Genomic DNA, 19,073 nt, shown 5'->3' on the forward strand with positions numbered 1-19,073 from the left:
ATAGCTGGATGGGACACTGACATATCATATCGCTCTTGTTTAATCAGCTTCCACCCCCCTAAAAACTTCTAAGGCAGTGTCTTTTGGTGAACAGTTACACGCCTGCATAAAAAGAAGTTCTTCAATGTGCTAGTCTGCAAGTTGTGTTTTTCTTGGTTAGTGGATAAGTTGTGGAAAATAAAATCATATTTAGTTCTGTTTATAGCTTTTTCACAGTGAAACACTAAAAATAATCTGTTTTGGCTTGCTGATATCAGCTTTAGTAGCACATGTTAAGAGGTGAATAATGGCTCGGCACTTCATAAGTAAGTGTGTCTTTGGCATTGCAGTATGTAACAAATTTTAAAAGAGCTTTTAGAATAATGAGAGTAAATAAACTAGGGCTGTTTCATGTAATTTTCCAGAGTGTTCTTATTCTTGTAATATGTCTTTTGAGGTGCAAGTGCTTGTGACTTATTTGAACTGTCACTTGAAAAATGCCTCTTGGATCTTTGGTTGTGCTCAGAGGTTTCTAAATTAAACAAGAGCTTAAAAGTTAAGATAGCGCATTAAGAGGACTTGTCTTGAGGGCTTACTGTGCTAAAAAAATAAATTTGTTTAAATTTAGGTCACTGTTGTTAACAAAATCACACTAACAGGTTTTCATTGTAAACATCAGACGTGTCTGAGTAAAACCAAGCTACAGCGTACTTAGAGGTTTTAATGGCACCATAGCAATCCACTGCTAAAGCAACAGGACACAATATTTGTGAAAGCCCTGGAGACAGTATGTAGTCATTGCCACTTTGTTATAGTCTTGAATGTAAATCTACATAAACATCTGTTCATGTACACATCAAAAGAATCTGTGTGTATGTACATGATATCAGTTATAGGCATAGAACCTGTTCATTTTAAACATTCCATGTTTCAGGATTTCTTAGCGTTATAATCTGTAGGCAACTTCCAAATATTTACTTTTTTTCTCGTACTTTGTTTTGTGACAGGATGATGAAGTAGTACTTCAGTGTGTTGCCAGTATTCACAAAGAACAAAGGAAGTTTTGCTTGGCAGCTGAGGGACTTGGGAATCGCCTGTGCTTTTTGGAACCAACATCAGAAGCTAAAGTAAGAAGTCGATACTCTCAACTGGCCTGGCTGATCAATGAATGTTAACCCACTTATCCACAAATACATTTAATTACAGTTTCTTTTATGTGATGCTAAATGCACTTCTGTATGCTCTTCTTTCTGTGACTGGAACATGAGGTTTCTTACAGATTCTAAATATACTTTGAGGCATACCTGATAACAGTAAAAACCCACTATTCTTTAACTATCTAAAATAATTCCTGTAACTGAAATACTTTGTATCTTCAGGTCTCTAGACTGTTATTAAGGTTTAAGTTCACTGAAAAACTTATTCCTAATACTGCTGTAGACTCAAATACCTTGATATACTTGACAATTTTAGAAGGAATGTCACCTGTTAGTTACTAGCATTAAGTGTTGCTTCTAACTGTGTTGATTAATCAGAAAGTTGAGAGCGGGGGTTCATTCAATCCCCTCGTCCAGGTCATTGATAAAGATGTTAAACAGAGCTGGCCCCAATACTGAGCCCTGGGGAATACCACCTGTGAGTAGGTGCCAGCTGGATGTACCTCCATTTAGTACCACTCTTTGGGCTCAGCTGTTCAGCCAGCTCTTAACCCAGCGCAGAGTGCACCCATCCAGGCCATGAGCAGCCAGTGTCTCCAGGAGAATGCTGTGGGAATGTGTCAAAGACTTTACTGATGTCCAGGTACACAACATGCACAGCCTTTCCCTAACCCACTAGGTGGGTCACCTTGTTGTAGAGGGAGATCAGGTTTGTTGAGCAGGACCTGTCTGTCATAAACCCACGCTGGCTGGGCCTGATCCCATGGTTGTCCTGCATGTGCTGTGTGATGGCGCTCAGGCTGGTCTGTTCCATAACCTTCCCCAGCACTGAGGTCAGGCTGACAGGCCTGTAGCTCCCCAGATCCTCCTTTCCGCCCTTCTTGTAGATGGGTGTTACACTGGGTGACCTCCAGTCTGCTGGGACCTCCCCAGTTTGCCAGGACTGTTGATAAATGATAGAGTGGCTTGGCAAGCTCATCCGCCAGCTCCCTCAGTACCTTCAGTGGATCCCACCTGGCCCCAGAGACCTGCGTGTGTCTAAGTGGAGCAGCAGGTCCCCAACTGTTTCCTCCTGGCTGTGGGGACTTCATTCTGCTCCTCCTCATCCCTGCCTGCCAGTTCAGGGTCTGAGCACCCAGAGGGACCGGTCTTGCTATTAAAGGCTGAGGCAAAGAAAGCATTAAGTACCTCAGCCTTTTCCTCATCCTTTGTGGCAACATTCCCTGCCGCATCCAATGAAGCATGAAGATTATCCTTGGCCCTCCTTTTCTTTCTATTGGATTTGTAAAAACATTTTTTGTGGTCTTTTACGGTAGTGGCCAGCCCCAGTTCCAGCTGGGCTTTTGCTTCTCTAGTCTTCTCCCTGCTTAACCTCATGACATCCTCATAGTCCTCCAGCGTTGCCTGCCCCTTCTTCCAGAGGTTGTAAACTCTACTTTTTCCCTGCCGCGTTCCAGCCAAAACTCTCTGTTCATCCAGGCTCATCTTCTCCCCAGTGGCTCACCTTTCAGCACATGGAGCCAGCTTGCTCCTGCGCCTTCAAGACTTCGTTCTTGTAGAATGTCCAGCCTTCCTGGACCCCTTGGCCCTTCAGAACCATCTCCCAAGAGACTCTGTCAACCAGGCTCTTAAACAGTCGGCCCTCTGGAAGTCCAGGGTTCTGTTGACCTCCTTCCTTGCTTCTCTGAGAAACAAAAACTCTGACATCTCATGATTGCCATGCCCCAAATGCCCTCCAACTACCACATTGCCCACCAGTCCTTCCCTGTGTGTAAACAGCTCCAGCGGGGCATCTCCCCTGGCTGGCTCACTGACCAGCTGGGTCAGAACATTATCTTCCACACGCTCCAGGAACCTCCTGGACAGTTTCCTCTCCACTGTGTTGTATTTCCAGCAGACATCCAGTAGGCTGAAGTCCCCCATGAGAACAAGGGCTAGTGATCTTGACGCTTCTCCCAGCTGCTTTAGAATGTTTCATCTGCCTCTTCATCCTGGTTGGGTGGTCTGTAACAGACTCCCACCAGGACATCGGCCTTGTTGGCCCTTCCCCTGGTTCTCACCCATGAGCACTCAACCCTGCTGTCACCATCATTCAGCTCTAGGCAGTCAGAACACCCACCGACATACAGGGCGATGCCACTGCCTCTCCCTCCTTGCCTATCCCTTCTGAGGAGTTTGTGGCCATCCATTGCAGCGCTCCAGTCATGCGAGTTATCCCGCTGTGTTTCTGGGATGGTGACTATGTCATAGTCTTCCTGCTGCATGCTGGCTTCCAGCTCCTCCTGCTTGTTGCCCATGCTTTGGGCACTGGCACAAATGCACTTCAGCTGTGCTATCAATCTCACCTCCAAGCTCGGCATGCCACCCCCATCCTCATCTCTAACGAAATTGGTTTTATTCCCTTCCCCCTTTTAATCTAGTTCAAAGCTCTCTCGATGAGCACTGTGAACTCCTGACCTAAGATCCTTCCCCCCTTTGAGACAGGTGAATCCCATCTGCTGTAAGCAGGCCTGCTGCTGTGTAAACTGACCCCTGATCAAAAAAAATTAAATTCAGCTGTTGACACCAGGCCCAGAGCCCGGTATTGATCTGTGTGATCTTCTGAATGCATGCCCCATCATTCCCTCAACCAGCAGGACAGACCACTTGTGTTCCTGATCCCTCAACCAGCCTCCCCAAGGCTCTGAGGTCTCTCTTGATTTCCCTCAGATGACTTGTCGTTTGGGCTTCATCATTGCCCACTCTGAAGACCAGTATCGGGCAGCACTCAGAGGGCCGTACCAGACAGGCAAGTTTTATGATGTGTCTGCGTGGTGTGTTTGCCTCAGTGGTGGCAGAGAGCGGCTCCAGCAGCCTGGGTCCCTCTCACACTCCCTGACACTCCTTAACCTTTCTGCTTCCCCTTGCAGCTCTCAGCAGATCGTCCCTGGTCACTCCTCACACAGGTGCTCTCTCTGCCACCCTCCGGTAGCCAGGACCGGCTCAGGCCCCCGGCGGCTGTGACCTGGACAGCTGCTGTTTAAGGGGAGCTCTTTCAAGGCTGCCACAGGCCGTCTGGCACTGGCGTTTGGCAGAGTGGGAACCGTGGCTCGGTTTCCTCTGGGGGAATAGTGGCCGCAGCTGCAGCCCGCCTCCTCGAGCCCTGAGGGGGGCTGCATCCGCCTCCTGGCGCCCTGCGGGGTTCTCGCCGGGGTCTGCTTTTGTACGTGTGGGGGCGCGCCCGCCTGCACCGCGGGCAGCGCAGCGCCGCACCAGCGCGGCCGCCCGGGGCGGGGCCGCTCCCGCCTTCCCGCCCGCAGCGCGCGCCGCCGCGTGTTGGCGGTTCCCAGAGAGCTCGCGGTGCCTCGCGCCGCACCAGCGCCCTGCAGCCCCTCAGCCCCAGCAGCGCGCCGCGCACACTGCCACCGAAAAACACACCTCAAAAGTAATTGCAATATACTAGCATCTCTTCCAGTAGCAAAATTGTCGAGTAAACTTAAATGCCTGAAGGAAACTGTAACTAATTAAGGTACGCTTTCTGTCCTAATGACAGAATGTAATAGCTTACAGGTCCGGTAAAAGTAAACCTTGTAGATCAGTGACCTGTGCCAGTGGGTTTTACAGTGCAGACCAGAAGCTGTGGGCAAAGCTCTGGTCAATAAGCATATCGCCTGCAAGAATTTAATGTTATGATAGTGCTTGGAGGAATCCAGAAGACTGGATTTAGAGAAATTAGGTATATTAAGTGTGATGAGCGTGCTGATGGAAAACTGATAACTGTGTGAAAGACCTGCTTGGAAATAATCTCAGAAATAAAGATTTATTTTTTTTCTTATAAAAAGAGCAGCTGTCAGGGTGGAACTGTCAATTGTTTCTTTGGATTTACTTTGCAAATTTGTGTAGGTTTCCCATATCAAATTTGTCTTTTAGTTTAACTTTCTGTATGCATGGACAAAGCTCTGCAGAGATGTGCTGGGAGAACTCCCAAAAGCTCTCACTGACTTGGAAGAGCTATTTATTCTAAATTCCTGCTTTATTTTATGATATATTTTATCAGTCTACTTAGCTACACAAATTCACTTACAGTAATGTTTGTTTGGCATATCTTTAAATGCCTATAAAATGAAATACTTTTTTTCATTAAAATGAAATATTTGAATTTTTTTCCTTTATTGATGATTCTTGAAATTGATGATGTCTTACTTATGCATGTTTATTTCAACTTCTCATAGCCAGAAGGGGGATAAATACCTATGCATATTGTTACTTTACAGCAGGTATCTAAATCCTTGTCTTATGTGCCTAAACACATTTTGGTTTTCATTTCAGCATAAAGATTCCTGACATGAATATTTCCCCATCCTCTACCTGTAGCTTTCACCTCACAGTATTCTTGTTTTACTGAACATCCCTTACTGGCACTTTTTTTGGTGGGATTCCATTAAAATACATCATTGCTTAGAGCTGGGGGGGAAAACACATATATTAGCAGATGGTCAAGGTTTTATTAAACCTTTTTTATCTGTGTAATTATTAAAAGTGTAAAATAGTCTGTCACACACAGTATCATTTGCAAAAAGACCAGAAAACAAATGAGGTTTGACAGAAGACTCAAAAGTTAATTTTTAAACTTTGCTTCCTTTTTTTTTTTTTTTAAAAAAAAAATCTAGATCAATTAAGGAGGTCAGTTGCTACTTTGGTCATGTACCCTCCACATAAATTACCTTTGTCAGGTCAGTGGAATTTAAAAAATAAGTTGCTGCCATCCAACCGCAGAAATGAGGTATGTGATAGCATGCATATGTTAGCTTATTGTGTAACACTGAAAGTTTGAAAGAGGACTTAGCTGCTCTAAATCAGGGGTGGAAAAATCATTCATTTCCTAATTCTCAGTGTCAGTGTTCTTAAATGAAGCTGAATGCTCCCTAGGCTATGAACAAGAATAAGAAGTGAAAAATTACTTGTGTTAACCTCAGATGTATGTTTTATAAAAACTGTGACTAGGACTACATTGGTTTAGGGTGTGTCTTTCATTAATACAGCACCAAAGTAAGGGCTGCAGCAAATTTCAACTAAAATTGCAGCCTGTGTGGCACAAGACCAGTGATCAGTGAAACAGATGGGAGTTCTTTTGTTCAGTTTATAGGTGTTGGATCACACTTTTTATTTTATGATTATACCATATTCAGTTTGGAGTGGGATTAAGTGCCAGTAGTCTGGTGCTGGTTAAAACTGTATCGCTAGCTGTGTTATGTTTTCCCAGATAAAATTCCAGTTTAATTTCTGTATTCCATATTGAAAGCAGAAAGATGTTATAAAGATTGTTTCTGTTTTGTGTTCTTTTATGAATTCAAATGTACTTCAAGAACAGCCTGGTTTAATGCATACTTAAAATGTCTTAATAAAATGCATGCTGCATAATCTGAAAGTGCCACAGGATGACAACAAAAAAATATCTGGGTTTTTTTCTTTGTTTGAATTTTGGTGTTTTTTTCAATAATGATGTGGCTTTTTTGCCACTGCTAGGTGCAATTAAAGGCAGTAAAGTAATGGATGAAGTATTACTCAGAGGTTTTGTTTACCTGTCTGGTCCATTGGGAAGTAGAGACTACTTAACATTATATAGATTTTTATGTTCATAGCAATAAAATATTCTAAATAAGTCTTTCTAGACTTTACTAACAAATATGAGAAACAAATTCTAATGTAGTTTCATCTGTAATTCATTTCACTGAGAAATTATATTTTCTGTGTCTGATTATATGAGAAGCCTTGGATGTAACCAATTAAAAGACTAAACTTCCAGTTACAATCTGCGTGCATGTATATGAATGCTACCTACATACATGCACACACAAACATACATATGTATGGTATGAGTTTATAACAGTTTTCTGTGTGTGTACGCAGATGCAGTTGATGAATGCTAAAAAAAAAATAGTATCCCTTTGTGAAGATGAGTGATGACAAGTTTTAGTTTATTTCTGTTGCAGTTAATGAAATTATGAACTGCATACTATTTACAATTATTATTTATAATTATTTTATAGTAATGTACAATATAGTAGCAATATACAGTAAAATACTATTTATAATTATTATTACAATTAGTCATGTAAGAAAGATGCAAAAATTCACTTTACCTCAATAATATATGTAACATACATCTCTAATGTGTGCTATTTCCATGTCAAGTCTTTGGCCTAAAAGTCTTTTCCAAAATGTGTTTAAAAACACACACACAAAAAATACTTAGTCTGTAGTACAGAGTGGGATTTCCAAGACTACTTGATTAGCTTGCTATAAAGACTTCAGAGCAAGTTTAGAAATCTCTTTAATTGTATCGTTTCCCTTTTCACCACCTTAAAACTCATCAGTATCAATAATTTTATTCCCTCCTTTAACACTGCTTTAAAAAAGCAAAAAAAGGGTATATCCACTTCAAAGCTCATACATAGCCACAATCTGTATTGTAAATCACAGACTCGCTGAGGTTGGAAAGGGCCTATGGAGACCAAGTCCAACCCCTCTGCTCAGAGCAGGTTCAGCCAGAGCAGATTGCTCAGGATGCTGTCCAGTCAGGGTTTGAATATCTCCAAGGATGGAGACTCCACAACCTCTCTGGGGAAGCTGTTCCAGTGTTTATCATGCTTGAGAGTAAAAAAGGGTTTTTTTCTTCATGTTTAAATAGACTTTCCTGTATTACAAGTTGTATCAGTTTCCTCTTGTCCTTTCACTGGGTGCCATTGCATGGAGGCTCTGTCTTCATACTTTCCAGTCACATACTTCTATACATTGATGATTCCCCTTGAGACTTTTTTCTTGGACGCATCTTTCTTTGGACTCATCAATGCCCATAAACTGAAAAAGCAGTCTGCTGTTCTTGAATTGAATGTTAAGTTTCATGTTTCAAAACTAGCAGACATATTGATAAAACAATTGAGAAGATATTCTAAAATAGTTAATATTTTTATATTGTAAGATTCAGAATCTTTGCCATTTGATGACAGCTATAAATGTGTTCAGACCATCAACCTTATATGTCAAGTAAGATTATACACCTTCTCATCTGTTTTGCCAGTTACATTAGAGAACAAATACAATGTTCACAGTGTAATTCTAAAAGATAGGAAAGCAATAATACGTAGATAAAACCTTTTTGCTTTTGAACCTATGTTTTCTTTTACTGTGAGGAATAGAGTTCTAGGAAAAGTAAAGTTACTGCACTGGCAAGTTATGAAGAATAGATTTATATTATTTTCATACAGGGAAGTAGCATATATCTGAAAAACAAATGAGTAAACATTAAGAATGGATTTTAAAATTAAAATACATGTGTGTTCAAACACGCTTTTCATCCTGTTTCACCTGCTCTGATCTGTTCTTACACCATTTAATTTATTTTTATAGTATGTTCCTCCAGACCTTTGCATCTGCAATTTCGTCCTTGAACAGTCCTTATCTGTCAGAGCCCTTCAAGAAATGCTGGCCAACACAGGGGATAATGCTAGTGAAGGGGTAAGTAAATTGACATCAAAGAATATTAAATTTCTGAATATGGATTGTTCTCATTTCTCTCCTTGCTTCAGGATTTTCTAGGGGAGGCCTCATGTCATTGCAGATTCTTCAGTTTTGCTGTTTTCTTGGGACGTTATTGCTCCACTACTGTAATCATACTCGTTTCTCTTTAGCATTGTGGAGCACCTTTGTAGTAGTTAGTCTTTTGAAATATTTACAAAACCCGGAACATCAGCTTCAGAGATCATTTTTTACTGTTAATCCAGAAGTGGATACTGAAAAAGGAGCAAGAGAACCCTCCAACTGAGTCTGACTTTTATGAACCTGAGAAGAGTGTATGAAATAGGTTTTGTCTGAAATGTAAATCATTGCCATAAAACCATTACTGTATTATAGTGATATTTGCTAATGGGGAAAGCAAAATCGTTTTCTCATCATGTAAATATTTTATCTCCTTCTAACTGAGCAAAGAAGGTATTTCGGGTATTCAGATTTAATTTGATATATCCTCACATGAAATTAACAGCTAGAAATTAAGTCCTATCAATGAAAAAAGTGAAAAATTTAAATCTGTTTTATTTCAGATAGAAAAATAAAATATATTGCTTTGTAGTTTTGTAACTAAACTGTTTAGGTATAATTTAAAGTTATTTAATCTCTGGTAATGAGCAAGAACTGTTGGATAGTAATAATTTCAAAATTCTCTTCTTTGGATTCTTGGTTTTTGACTATATTAGAGAAAGCTTACTTACTGGAATGCTTACAGTATAAAGTGATTTTGCAGTAAAGTGACATGTTGAAATTATGCTTGCATTTCACATAACTATAGTTTCAATTGAATTATCACTTCAAATCTAAGATACACTAAGAATGACTGAAAGAGGACTTCTACACTGGAGCAATCAGGACACCAAAAAAACCCTGTGCACTTTGTTATACAGTATTCATCATTGACAAAGAACTGTATTTTTCAGACAACTTCTAAGCTATTTGTTTGGTAAAGGTGATGGTGTTATAAGTAAAAATTAAGCCCAATCCAAACCCTAGAGACAGATTTGCCTGTATTTTCAATGATCTTATAAACAATGATCACTTTTCAATGATAAGCTGAACCTTATTGCTAGTTGTTGAGATGGGGCAGATCTACCTCTCGTCTACACACTAACACTTCTGCAAGTTTTAGAAGTTACACTTGCTGTTGCATCTGTGAATCATTTGTAAGTAATTTAGATAAGCTGTCTAGTTCTATATACTTAGGCAGAGTTTGTGTTGTAAATGAAATTGACCTATGGTCTCCATTCAGTTGGCCACTGCTCTGTTATCTTCATGTGTATAAGTTTTAGGAATTTTAAAATAAAATGTGACGTCACCATCAATGTTTTCCTTTATTCAGTGAACAACTGATATCTGGAAAAATAAAATGGAAATTACTTTTTAATGTATGGGGTGAAGTATTATTAACAAATTAATATTAAGACAAAACTTTGTAAATAAAAATCTTCTGCATTGCACTCTCACTTAGAGTTAAATTTGGCAGTAGTCACATGTATGTCTCCTAAAGCTGACTAAACTCTTGAATTTGTGGCATGCAACCTTAGTGAATTGATGCTTACCATACCTCTGAGATTTTTGCTGCCTGATCAGATCATCTCACTATTATCTTTTATGATGCTGTGCTTTAATTGATTTCCCAGCATAGTCCAAAAGCCTGGGTGGGCTTAATTTGTTTCCTTTGAGTCTAAATCTCCAATTGCAGGTGAATTGAATTGAATTGAACTTTTACTCTCTTACAAACAGAACATGGTAGAACTCTATGGCTTTGCTTATTTCATAAGACTAAATGGCAACTAATTATGATGCAAATAATCTGCAGAGCTAGGTATTCTGTCACTTTTCATTATTATTTTTTGTAGAAATGGAAAACTCATGTCTAGAGCTGTAATTTTTCTTTTATTGTACTTACACACAGAGTTAAGACTGTCACATTAAGTAAAAGGAAAAATGAGGAAGAAACCAAATATAAAAATGCAAGTAATCTCAGTATTATATAAAGAAATTTACTTAAAGATAATGTTTCACTATAATTTATTTTTTTGGACAAATATAAATTTATGCTGGATTTTTTTCATTATGAGATATCTTTTAATTTCTTTCTGGGATTCATATACTGTGCATGCATTTAAGTGTTTTCTTCCTTTTTTAGTACAATCCTAGAAAATTAAATAGAATAATATGTGGGAGGAGGGGAATTTTATGATTTAAGAAAATATCCTAGAAAGGAGAATCAAAAGGGTGTTTTATTTGCTTGAGAATATTTTTTTTGGATGTCATATCCATCTATGCAGAAGTAATACCTTTAAAATCAGAATTTCTCTAAAGATAGTAATGGCTATAGTATAATTTTTAAATATTTTTCTCTTGAACTATAAATTGCTATTCATTCTGCAGTCTTTTCATTATTGAGCAACAATTCACCATATTGAAAGGTTTTTCAATTTTATCTATTTGTAAATCAGATGCATCAAAGCATTACTTAAGCATTTGTTACCCAACAGTGAATCTGGTTTTTTTCAGGAAATCTACGTGTAACTCTATCTGTGACTGGCTGTGCAATGATTGCTTACTGAAACTTTAATAGACTGTATGCTCTAGGTAATAACCTGTTATCTATAAATAACTAGGAAATAATATGGTACATGCAGAAAAAGGCTGACCAGAGAGAGAGGCAGACCTGGAAACTATAAAGCTTATTGTCTGTTATTCCATAGGTAACTTTCTTGTTAAGATTCTCCCCTTGGAATTTATTTTTTTTCTGGTCACCAAAAGGAGCTCAAAAGATGTGCGTTACATTCTTTAAAGGAAAAATATGGAAAATCCAGTTTTGCTTCTCCCTGGTCTTGTCATAAATTTTCATATTCAAAATTACTAGCTGCTATGTTGAAATTTGAATGCAGTTGCTTTAATGAATCTGGTAAATGCTTAAGATAATGTTAATCCTAGAAAGTAGATATCCTTAGTACATGCTTAAACTATTCTGGGCAATAGGTGTGCTTTTCCTCTTTCAGATTTCTCTTAGTGTATATAAATTGTTATAATGTATTGTTATATTATAACACATAATATTACATATTTACATAATTATGTTTATATAATAATGTATTATTTTGTTATTACTTTTTTAATGCCTCTGAGAAGTTTATAAGAAAGGTAAGCAGTATCTTACTTAATTTAAAACATTATTTGAAAATGCTGTGGTTTTACTTAATTGTAATAAAAATTAGGTCACAATAAGAGTCTCTGTCCAAGACCAACATTTGTTCCCTTGACAGATATTTGGCTATTGCTGTAGCTACTTCATTATTATGATTTTTGCCCAGCATATACATTTCGTAATTTGCTTGAATATTTGCACTTATTACTTGAACTGTAGTAGCTCTTCATGTTGGTATATAATTGTGGTCATAGTCCACATAGTGCAGTAGAGTTCTGACTTTCTCTGTCATGTTCTGTAGGCAGCGCAAGGGGGTGGTCACAGAACCCTGCTGTACGGCCATGCTATACTACTTCGACATTCATTCAGTGAAATGGTAAGTGAAAGAGTGTTTGCAGAGATTGAGTAAAACAAAACTCAAATAATCATCTTTTTATCAAAATAAAAAAAATAGATGTTTGGAAGAATGTTCTAAGTTCTCTCCTGCACTAGATTAAAAAAAAAAATTAAAATTGAATAATTTATGGTGTCTCAACACAATGGAAGTGGCCCTTACATTTTAAACTAAGATTTTTCAATCCATTTCACTCAGAAATGTAGCCGATAAGCTCCCTTAGCCATAGATGATTTCTGTGATATTAAGGAAGACGTTTTAATGGTAATTCCATTAGCAAGTTGCTGCTATTGTAAATGCATTTGTTGTGATACACGTTGTTTTTCCCATCATATTTTAAAGATAAGGTTTTCCTTTTAGCATCCCATAGTTCCCAGAGACTATACCCACAAACATGCTATCTTCAGGCTACCTTGTATAAATTTTGTTTAACTACATTGTGCAACTGTAAAATTTTAATTCTTCTGGATCTTTGACTTATTAGGGACCATGTAAGCATACCTAATAGAAGGCCGATGAAATGAGAAGTCAAGAAAACATCTTCCCTCCTTTTTCCTGTACTAGAAGATTCTACATTAGTCTTTAAACTCTTGTTACTTATGTTTATGAACCATACTAATTGCAGTTGCCTTGATATACCAGAGTTGCAAGTATGATTACTGCCTTTTGATGTGTTTGCTATGCTTTCATGAAGCAAGTTTATTACGGTAATGCAGTAATAAGATGTTTGCCTGTTTCTATCTGATGAACTATTTGAAACTTTGGAAGGTAGGAGCTAAATTGCAGGGAAATATGTACTATAGTGGAAAAGGATTTTGATTTTTTTAAAGTCAGGAAGAGCTTGTATAAAAATAGCACCATGCTTAACTAATTTAAAACAATTAAGCACAGGTTGATTTGAAGATGGAGTAATGTGAATGTATTAATTTGGCATGTGTATTAAGGGATACTGTTGGGTTTTTGTTTTCGATAACTTCACTGTTTTGCAGTATTTGACATGTTTAACATCCTCAAGATCCCAGACAGATAAACTTGCATTTGATGTGGGACTACGAGAAAATGCAGCAGGTATGGCAAGTTATTTTTGATGGAAAATGTATCACACCTTTTATAAGAGGCATTAAGATTAATGGCACTGTAGGCCATTAATGTCATGCTTATATGTTCATTATAAATAAGATGACAGAAAGTAAACTATGATTGTCAATACTGATGACTTTCAGTAAATTAACAGACTTTGTGTAAGAGTGTGAGAGTGCCTTGCAAATGATCAGTTACCACAACTGCAGTAACGTTGGTGATAATGGAAAAAGTAAAAAAATGCTATTGAATAAAACAAATTTGATGTGTTTGTTTTCTATTCGTGTGATTTGGCACTTTCAGTAGAATTACATTATGGAAAAGCCATATATCGGTGCATTCACAATGTACATTGTAACAATGACACAAAAGAGGTATGTAACTTCTAATGCAGGAAAACAGAAAAAATGTGATGAGCCCATTGATAAAAGAACTGAAGAAAAACAAAAGTATGAAATGAAGCAAAACAATAACAGAATCTTTGTGTTTTGTTATACTACCAATTTTGTCTTTGTTTCATTTTCTCCCCCTTTGCATTGCCCAGTGAGAAAGCTGCATTTAACTTTTCTTCAGGGTCTGAAGTAAACCCTGAAGGGTGTGAAATTTTGGAATGAATTAGGTAATCTTCCCAGAATTGGGCTCTCTGTGTGTGTGCAAAGTAATCTGGTATTTTATATTTGATGTGTAGTAAATGTTCTGTGGTTATCACGCTTAGGTTTAGCTATCCTGTATTCATATGTAGTGCTAATGGAACTGCTGCCGGAACTGATATTTTAGTGTAGCAAATTTATGGAGTGTAAATTTATGGAGTATTTGTTTCAAAATTCTCCATTCTACAACATAAATGTAGCTTAGAGTGGAAATGATACAGAATATTGTGAATTAAATATGAACATTAAACAAAAGAAAACACAAAAGTTGATAAGTAAGACTGAGGTAGCTGTCAGCTATTTGCTGGCAGTGGGAGCATTGAAGGGAGAGCAGTTCTGAGCAGTGTTTTGTAAGTGGCTAGTTGCCTTAGAAAAACCCAGAGAAAAAACAGCTTCAGTTTTGGCAAAGACTGGTTGACAAAAGTTTTGAGGGAAAAGATTCAAATTAAAAGATTAAAAAGAGGAATGACATTGTTTTAGAAGATGAATGTCTTATAAGACACAATTCTTTATTATGATATTTAAATGTTGTATAAAGATATCCTTAAATTTCTTGGGAATTGCCTGTTTTGTATACCTTTGATAAGTGTCTCTGTCCTTTAGGTGAGGCATGCTGGTGGACAATACACCCTGCTTCTAAACAAAGGTCAGAAGGAGAAAAAGTTCGAATAGGTGATGATCTTATCCTGGTCAGTGTGTCCTCTGAAAGATACCTGGTAGGTTTGTTTTAGTAAGTGGACACATGGTGGGAAAATACAAAGTACTATGGGGAGTGAGGGAAAACGGTTGGGATTCATATGAATTCAATCTTTCCTAATCTGGGAAATAATGCACTTTTTTCCCCTCAGTGAAAGGCTCCTGCCACCTAGAACCAGACTGTTTCCATGCCTTTATCCTGAGGTGTACTTCAGCATTCTTCATCTTGGGAAGTTTTTATTTATGTAACTGTGGAAGATTTCTAAGCTGCAGCTGGAGTCTGCTGATTAGATCTAGAAAAAAAGTACATTGTAAAAGCTAGTGACTACTAATTTTTAAAGAATATTTGTATACTTGTGGTTTTTTGAGTAATTAATATACTAAATATTTTTCAGTGCATAAATTTCACTGTTTCCTCTTACTGTCATCATATTTCAGCATCTCTCAATGTCAAATGGAAGTATTCAGGTGGATGCCTCCTTTATGCAGACACTCTGGAACGTACATCCTACATGCTCAGGAAGCAATATTACAGAAGGTTTGTAATTTTATTTATTTGGAAATGTATATACTTTAGATTACTTTGTATTGTTTTTCATAAAGAGTGAAAATGAAAAAAAAAACCTCACCCTTAAAGCATGAAACAAAATAGCTGAATGAAAATAAAGAAAATGAGCACAGGAGAGAATAATAATGGAAGGGAAAACAGGGAAATGCAGATATATCAACTGGTTTAACTGAGAGAAAGCTAAGTGCTGTAACTTTAGAGTAGCAAATCATAAAAAACTTCATGAGAAATGAAAACTGATAGAGCAACAAATAAGTTTGTTGTCTTCAGTTTAATTTTGGGGAGTAGGAGCTGCAGAATAAAGCCAGTAAACAAATTTTGCATAGGATTTTCAATCACCCTGTAACAGAAATAACAGAAGAGAGACAAAGGTACATGCAAAATGGAAAGCAAGTTTCTCATAGTTCCTATTTCAGTCTCTTAGTTGTTTTCTTTAAGGCTATGTGCCCAATATCCTTTCTGGATCTCACAGCCATGCTCCCTTACTGTGTCTCTGTAATAGTCCATGAAAATGAGCTCTCTAAATGCATCCTCTTAATCATCCTAAATCTCACACCACAGGGTTAGGATTTCTTTCTAGGTACTTGACTGCACTTTGCAACCATGTTTGAGAAACGTCACCTTATTCCATTTGAGAAATATCTTGTTCTGTAATGAAAGGCTCATCCACTCAATATTGCTCCTTATTTCAGCGCCATACTCTGTCATTAACACTGTCATCACAGACATTGTACTTCACCTTTGCTGTTCTCTATTCAAAGTATCAGCCCTCCACATTCATGAATGATAAATTTTCTTTAAATCAGGATCATTTTGTACCACTTGCCCCTAAAACTAATCACTTATGATGTAATAATATACAGGATCATAGGAAAAAAAATGGAACTCTAAGGGACCTGAAAGAGATATTGAATTTCCCTGGGATCAGCTATGCTGAGTCTTGATAGAAGTAGACTACCCTGACGCTAGAGACTAGTAGTCACTAGACTTATCTGAACTACGTTTGGGTCCTCCTAATCCCAAGTGATTTAGATCAGCATCCCACAGTGTTTCTGTGCACTGGCCCATAAGAAGCTTATCTGAGTGTGTGTAGGTTTTCATTTTAAGAGCATACGGAATATGGATTTTCCTTGTTATACTTATTGCTTCTGCAAGAAGCAAGCACAAAAGCCATCCTATAGTAAAATTAAAACCTTGTAACAGATGACAAACATAATGAGCTATGCAGAGACATCATGGAAGGTCAGTAGTATATTTTAGATTTCTGTAACAGCAGGGATTTGACAGCTAAATTTCCTAAATACTTCCAGAATCACAGAGTGGATGATGTTGGAAGGGACCTGGTCCAATCACCTGCTCAAGCAGGGCCACCTAGAACAGGTTGCCAAGGCCTATGTCAAGACAGATTTTTAATATCTCCAAGGATGGAGACTCCACAGCTTCTCTGGGCAACCTGTGCCAGTGCTCAGGCACCCTCACTGTGAAAAAGTGTTTCCTGATATTCAGACAGACCATCCTGTATGTCAGTTTGTGCCCATTGCCTCTGGTCCTGACACTGGGCACCACTAAGGGGACCCTTACTTCATACTCTTTAACACTGATAAGATTCTGCCAGAGCCTTCTCTTCTCTAGGTCAAGCAGTCCCAGTTCTCTCAGCTTTTCCTCATGTAAGATGCACCAGTCTCTTAATCATCTTAGTAACCCTTTGCTGTAGTTGGAACCCTAGTACTGTGTAGCTCAGAATTGGACACATAATCCAAAATTCTGTAATTAAAAGAAAAAAATAAAAGTAAAAAGAAAAGTATAAAGTGGGGCAAGCAGAGAAGTAGGTTTTATGTGTGTCAGTTTTTTCCCAGCTACTTAGGCTTAGGTTTATCTGTATATATGCTTTTCAGAATGGTTTATATGAGGGATGATCATATGTCAAAGGACTTAAAAGCCTAGCACAAGTTGAATGGACAAGCTGAGAAAGTGGGATTTCCCAAGTCTAAAATTAGTCTGGAAGTCAGACAACATTCTTTTTGTGACGTATGAAGTGTTTTTGACAGAACATAAATACCAGAAAAGTATTTTTTTTTTTTGCATTCCTTCTTTCCTTTGACCTTTGTGTTACATGGCAACAGGATAATTGCCAGTTACTGTTTTCCTTATTTACAAATTTATATTTAATTGGCTGCACAGTATGAAAGTTTCCTTCTACCTTTCCTCCCCTATGTGTGTGTGTTCTTTTAAAAGGAATTAAGTTCACTTACAAGGTCAGAACAGTTTGGACTGAGGGTATGATGAATCATTCTACTCCTACACCATTTTTCCTTGTCTTTTTTTTTTTTCCTGTGAGGCAAAGTGCCTGGTTTTGACCTGTAGTCTTTGTGTTAAATGGGTTGGAAAGTTAGCTTCCATTAAACTTAATCTGCAGAACCGCTAAGTGTTTTTCTGTCCTCTGTCTCCTGCTGTTGCTGTGTAGTTTTGATTTTGACACAAATTATAAATGTCAGAACAAACTGATGAATTCACCAAATCATTTTGTATTGAGAACATTTCAATTGCATTAAGAGGGAGGAAACTCTGGTATTATATATTTGATTTGGCTTTTACCTAAAACATTCAGTTTTCAAAACAGTAATTGTTGCAGAAGTTTTTGTTTTCCTTTTCTGCCCCAGAATCCTAGTTTGGTTTTTAAATGTTAAGAGATTGGTTTCTTTTTGTCTTCATTTTCAGAAAAAAAATATTCTTAACTGAAAAAGACCCTAAAAAATAATATGTTGTCATACTAAATTTGTTCTTCTTGTTTAATTTCAGTTAGTGAAAATTTTGGAAAGTAGATTTCACCTAGGTCTTTTGAATTTTTAATATTATTTTTGAGAGTGTCATTTCATATTGTTTATGTTTAAGCTAATGAGTAGGTGTGCTATTCTACAGGATATCTTCTTGGTGGGCATGTAGTACGTTTTTTCCATGGCCATGATGAGTGCTTAACAATTCCATCTACAGATCAGAGTGATTCACAGCATAAGTAAGTTGTGGTGCATTTTTATATATTTTTGTTTATACTTAAGACCATTAGTAATTTAGATTGATCTCTTGAGAATTGTATGGATTACATATTTATATGACTGCAAAAGTTTCTCAGCTACTTTGAAGGCAAAGTATTTTTATCAAGTCCTTAGAGAGAATAGCTTAATGGAAATAGCCTAACTTACCAGGGATGCTTGGATTGTGTATAGTGCTCTCACTAATAAGCAGGAAACTTCTGTCCATTCAATTCCATCTATGTAGCTGGGGAGAAGTGAGTCCTACACAGTTTAAAGAGGAGTGAGTGATAAATAATATGTAGCACAAATAAACATAAGAGAATGACCTTCTGAATCTTTTCTGTAGGAAAGTACTTTATGAAACTGGAGGAGCTGGTGTTCGAGCAAGGTCTTTGTGGAGAGTAGAACCCCTTCGAATAAGGTACTGATATTTTTTGAACCTTTTTGTTAGAACTCTTGTTATGTTAAAATCAATTCCATTGTTGCAGACCATGGGTAATATATTTGTCCTGCTATATGATGTACGTTAATAAGTTAATTATCAAAAATATAATCTACCATAGTATAATCATATGGGGGATGACAGTATTTTAAGACTTTTTTTGGTCTATGTTCCATATCAAAAGCAGTGTTCTATGAGATATGTCTGCTTGAGACATTGCTTCTGTCCAAAAGTAAAATGCTTTCCTAGCTTTCACTATGAATTTTAGAAGCATGAGTGGAAATCAGAACAGTACTATCCTTCATGATTTTGTGGTGATTAACTAGGTGTTTAGATATCTTAATTTGTGGCAAGTGAAATTTCAATA

The 19,073-nt window shown here is 37.5% G+C and overlaps 1 protein-coding gene across 1 annotated transcript in view; it reads left to right on the top strand.

Moving 5' to 3' along the window:
* The window catches only part of RYR3 (ryanodine receptor 3), a 233,144-nt gene that overhangs the window by 47,935 nt on the left and 166,136 nt on the right, over positions 1 to 19,073 (top strand). The window contains exons 2-10 of the mRNA XM_056346522.1: positions 987 to 1,106; positions 8,526 to 8,633; positions 11,829 to 11,840; positions 12,146 to 12,220; positions 13,228 to 13,306; positions 14,572 to 14,684; positions 15,103 to 15,202; positions 18,152 to 18,245; positions 18,611 to 18,685. Coding sequence (XP_056202497.1) covers positions 987 to 1,106; positions 8,526 to 8,633; positions 11,829 to 11,840; positions 12,146 to 12,220; positions 13,228 to 13,306; positions 14,572 to 14,684; positions 15,103 to 15,202; positions 18,152 to 18,245; positions 18,611 to 18,685 — 776 coding nt within the window. The remainder of the gene's footprint in view (positions 1 to 986; positions 1,107 to 8,525; positions 8,634 to 11,828; positions 11,841 to 12,145; positions 12,221 to 13,227; positions 13,307 to 14,571; positions 14,685 to 15,102; positions 15,203 to 18,151; positions 18,246 to 18,610; positions 18,686 to 19,073) is intronic.

The sequence above is a fragment of the Falco biarmicus genome, chromosome 7 (assembly GCF_023638135.1).
Source record: "Falco biarmicus isolate bFalBia1 chromosome 7, bFalBia1.pri, whole genome shotgun sequence".
Classification (NCBI taxonomy): Eukaryota; Metazoa; Chordata; class Aves; order Falconiformes; family Falconidae; genus Falco; species Falco biarmicus.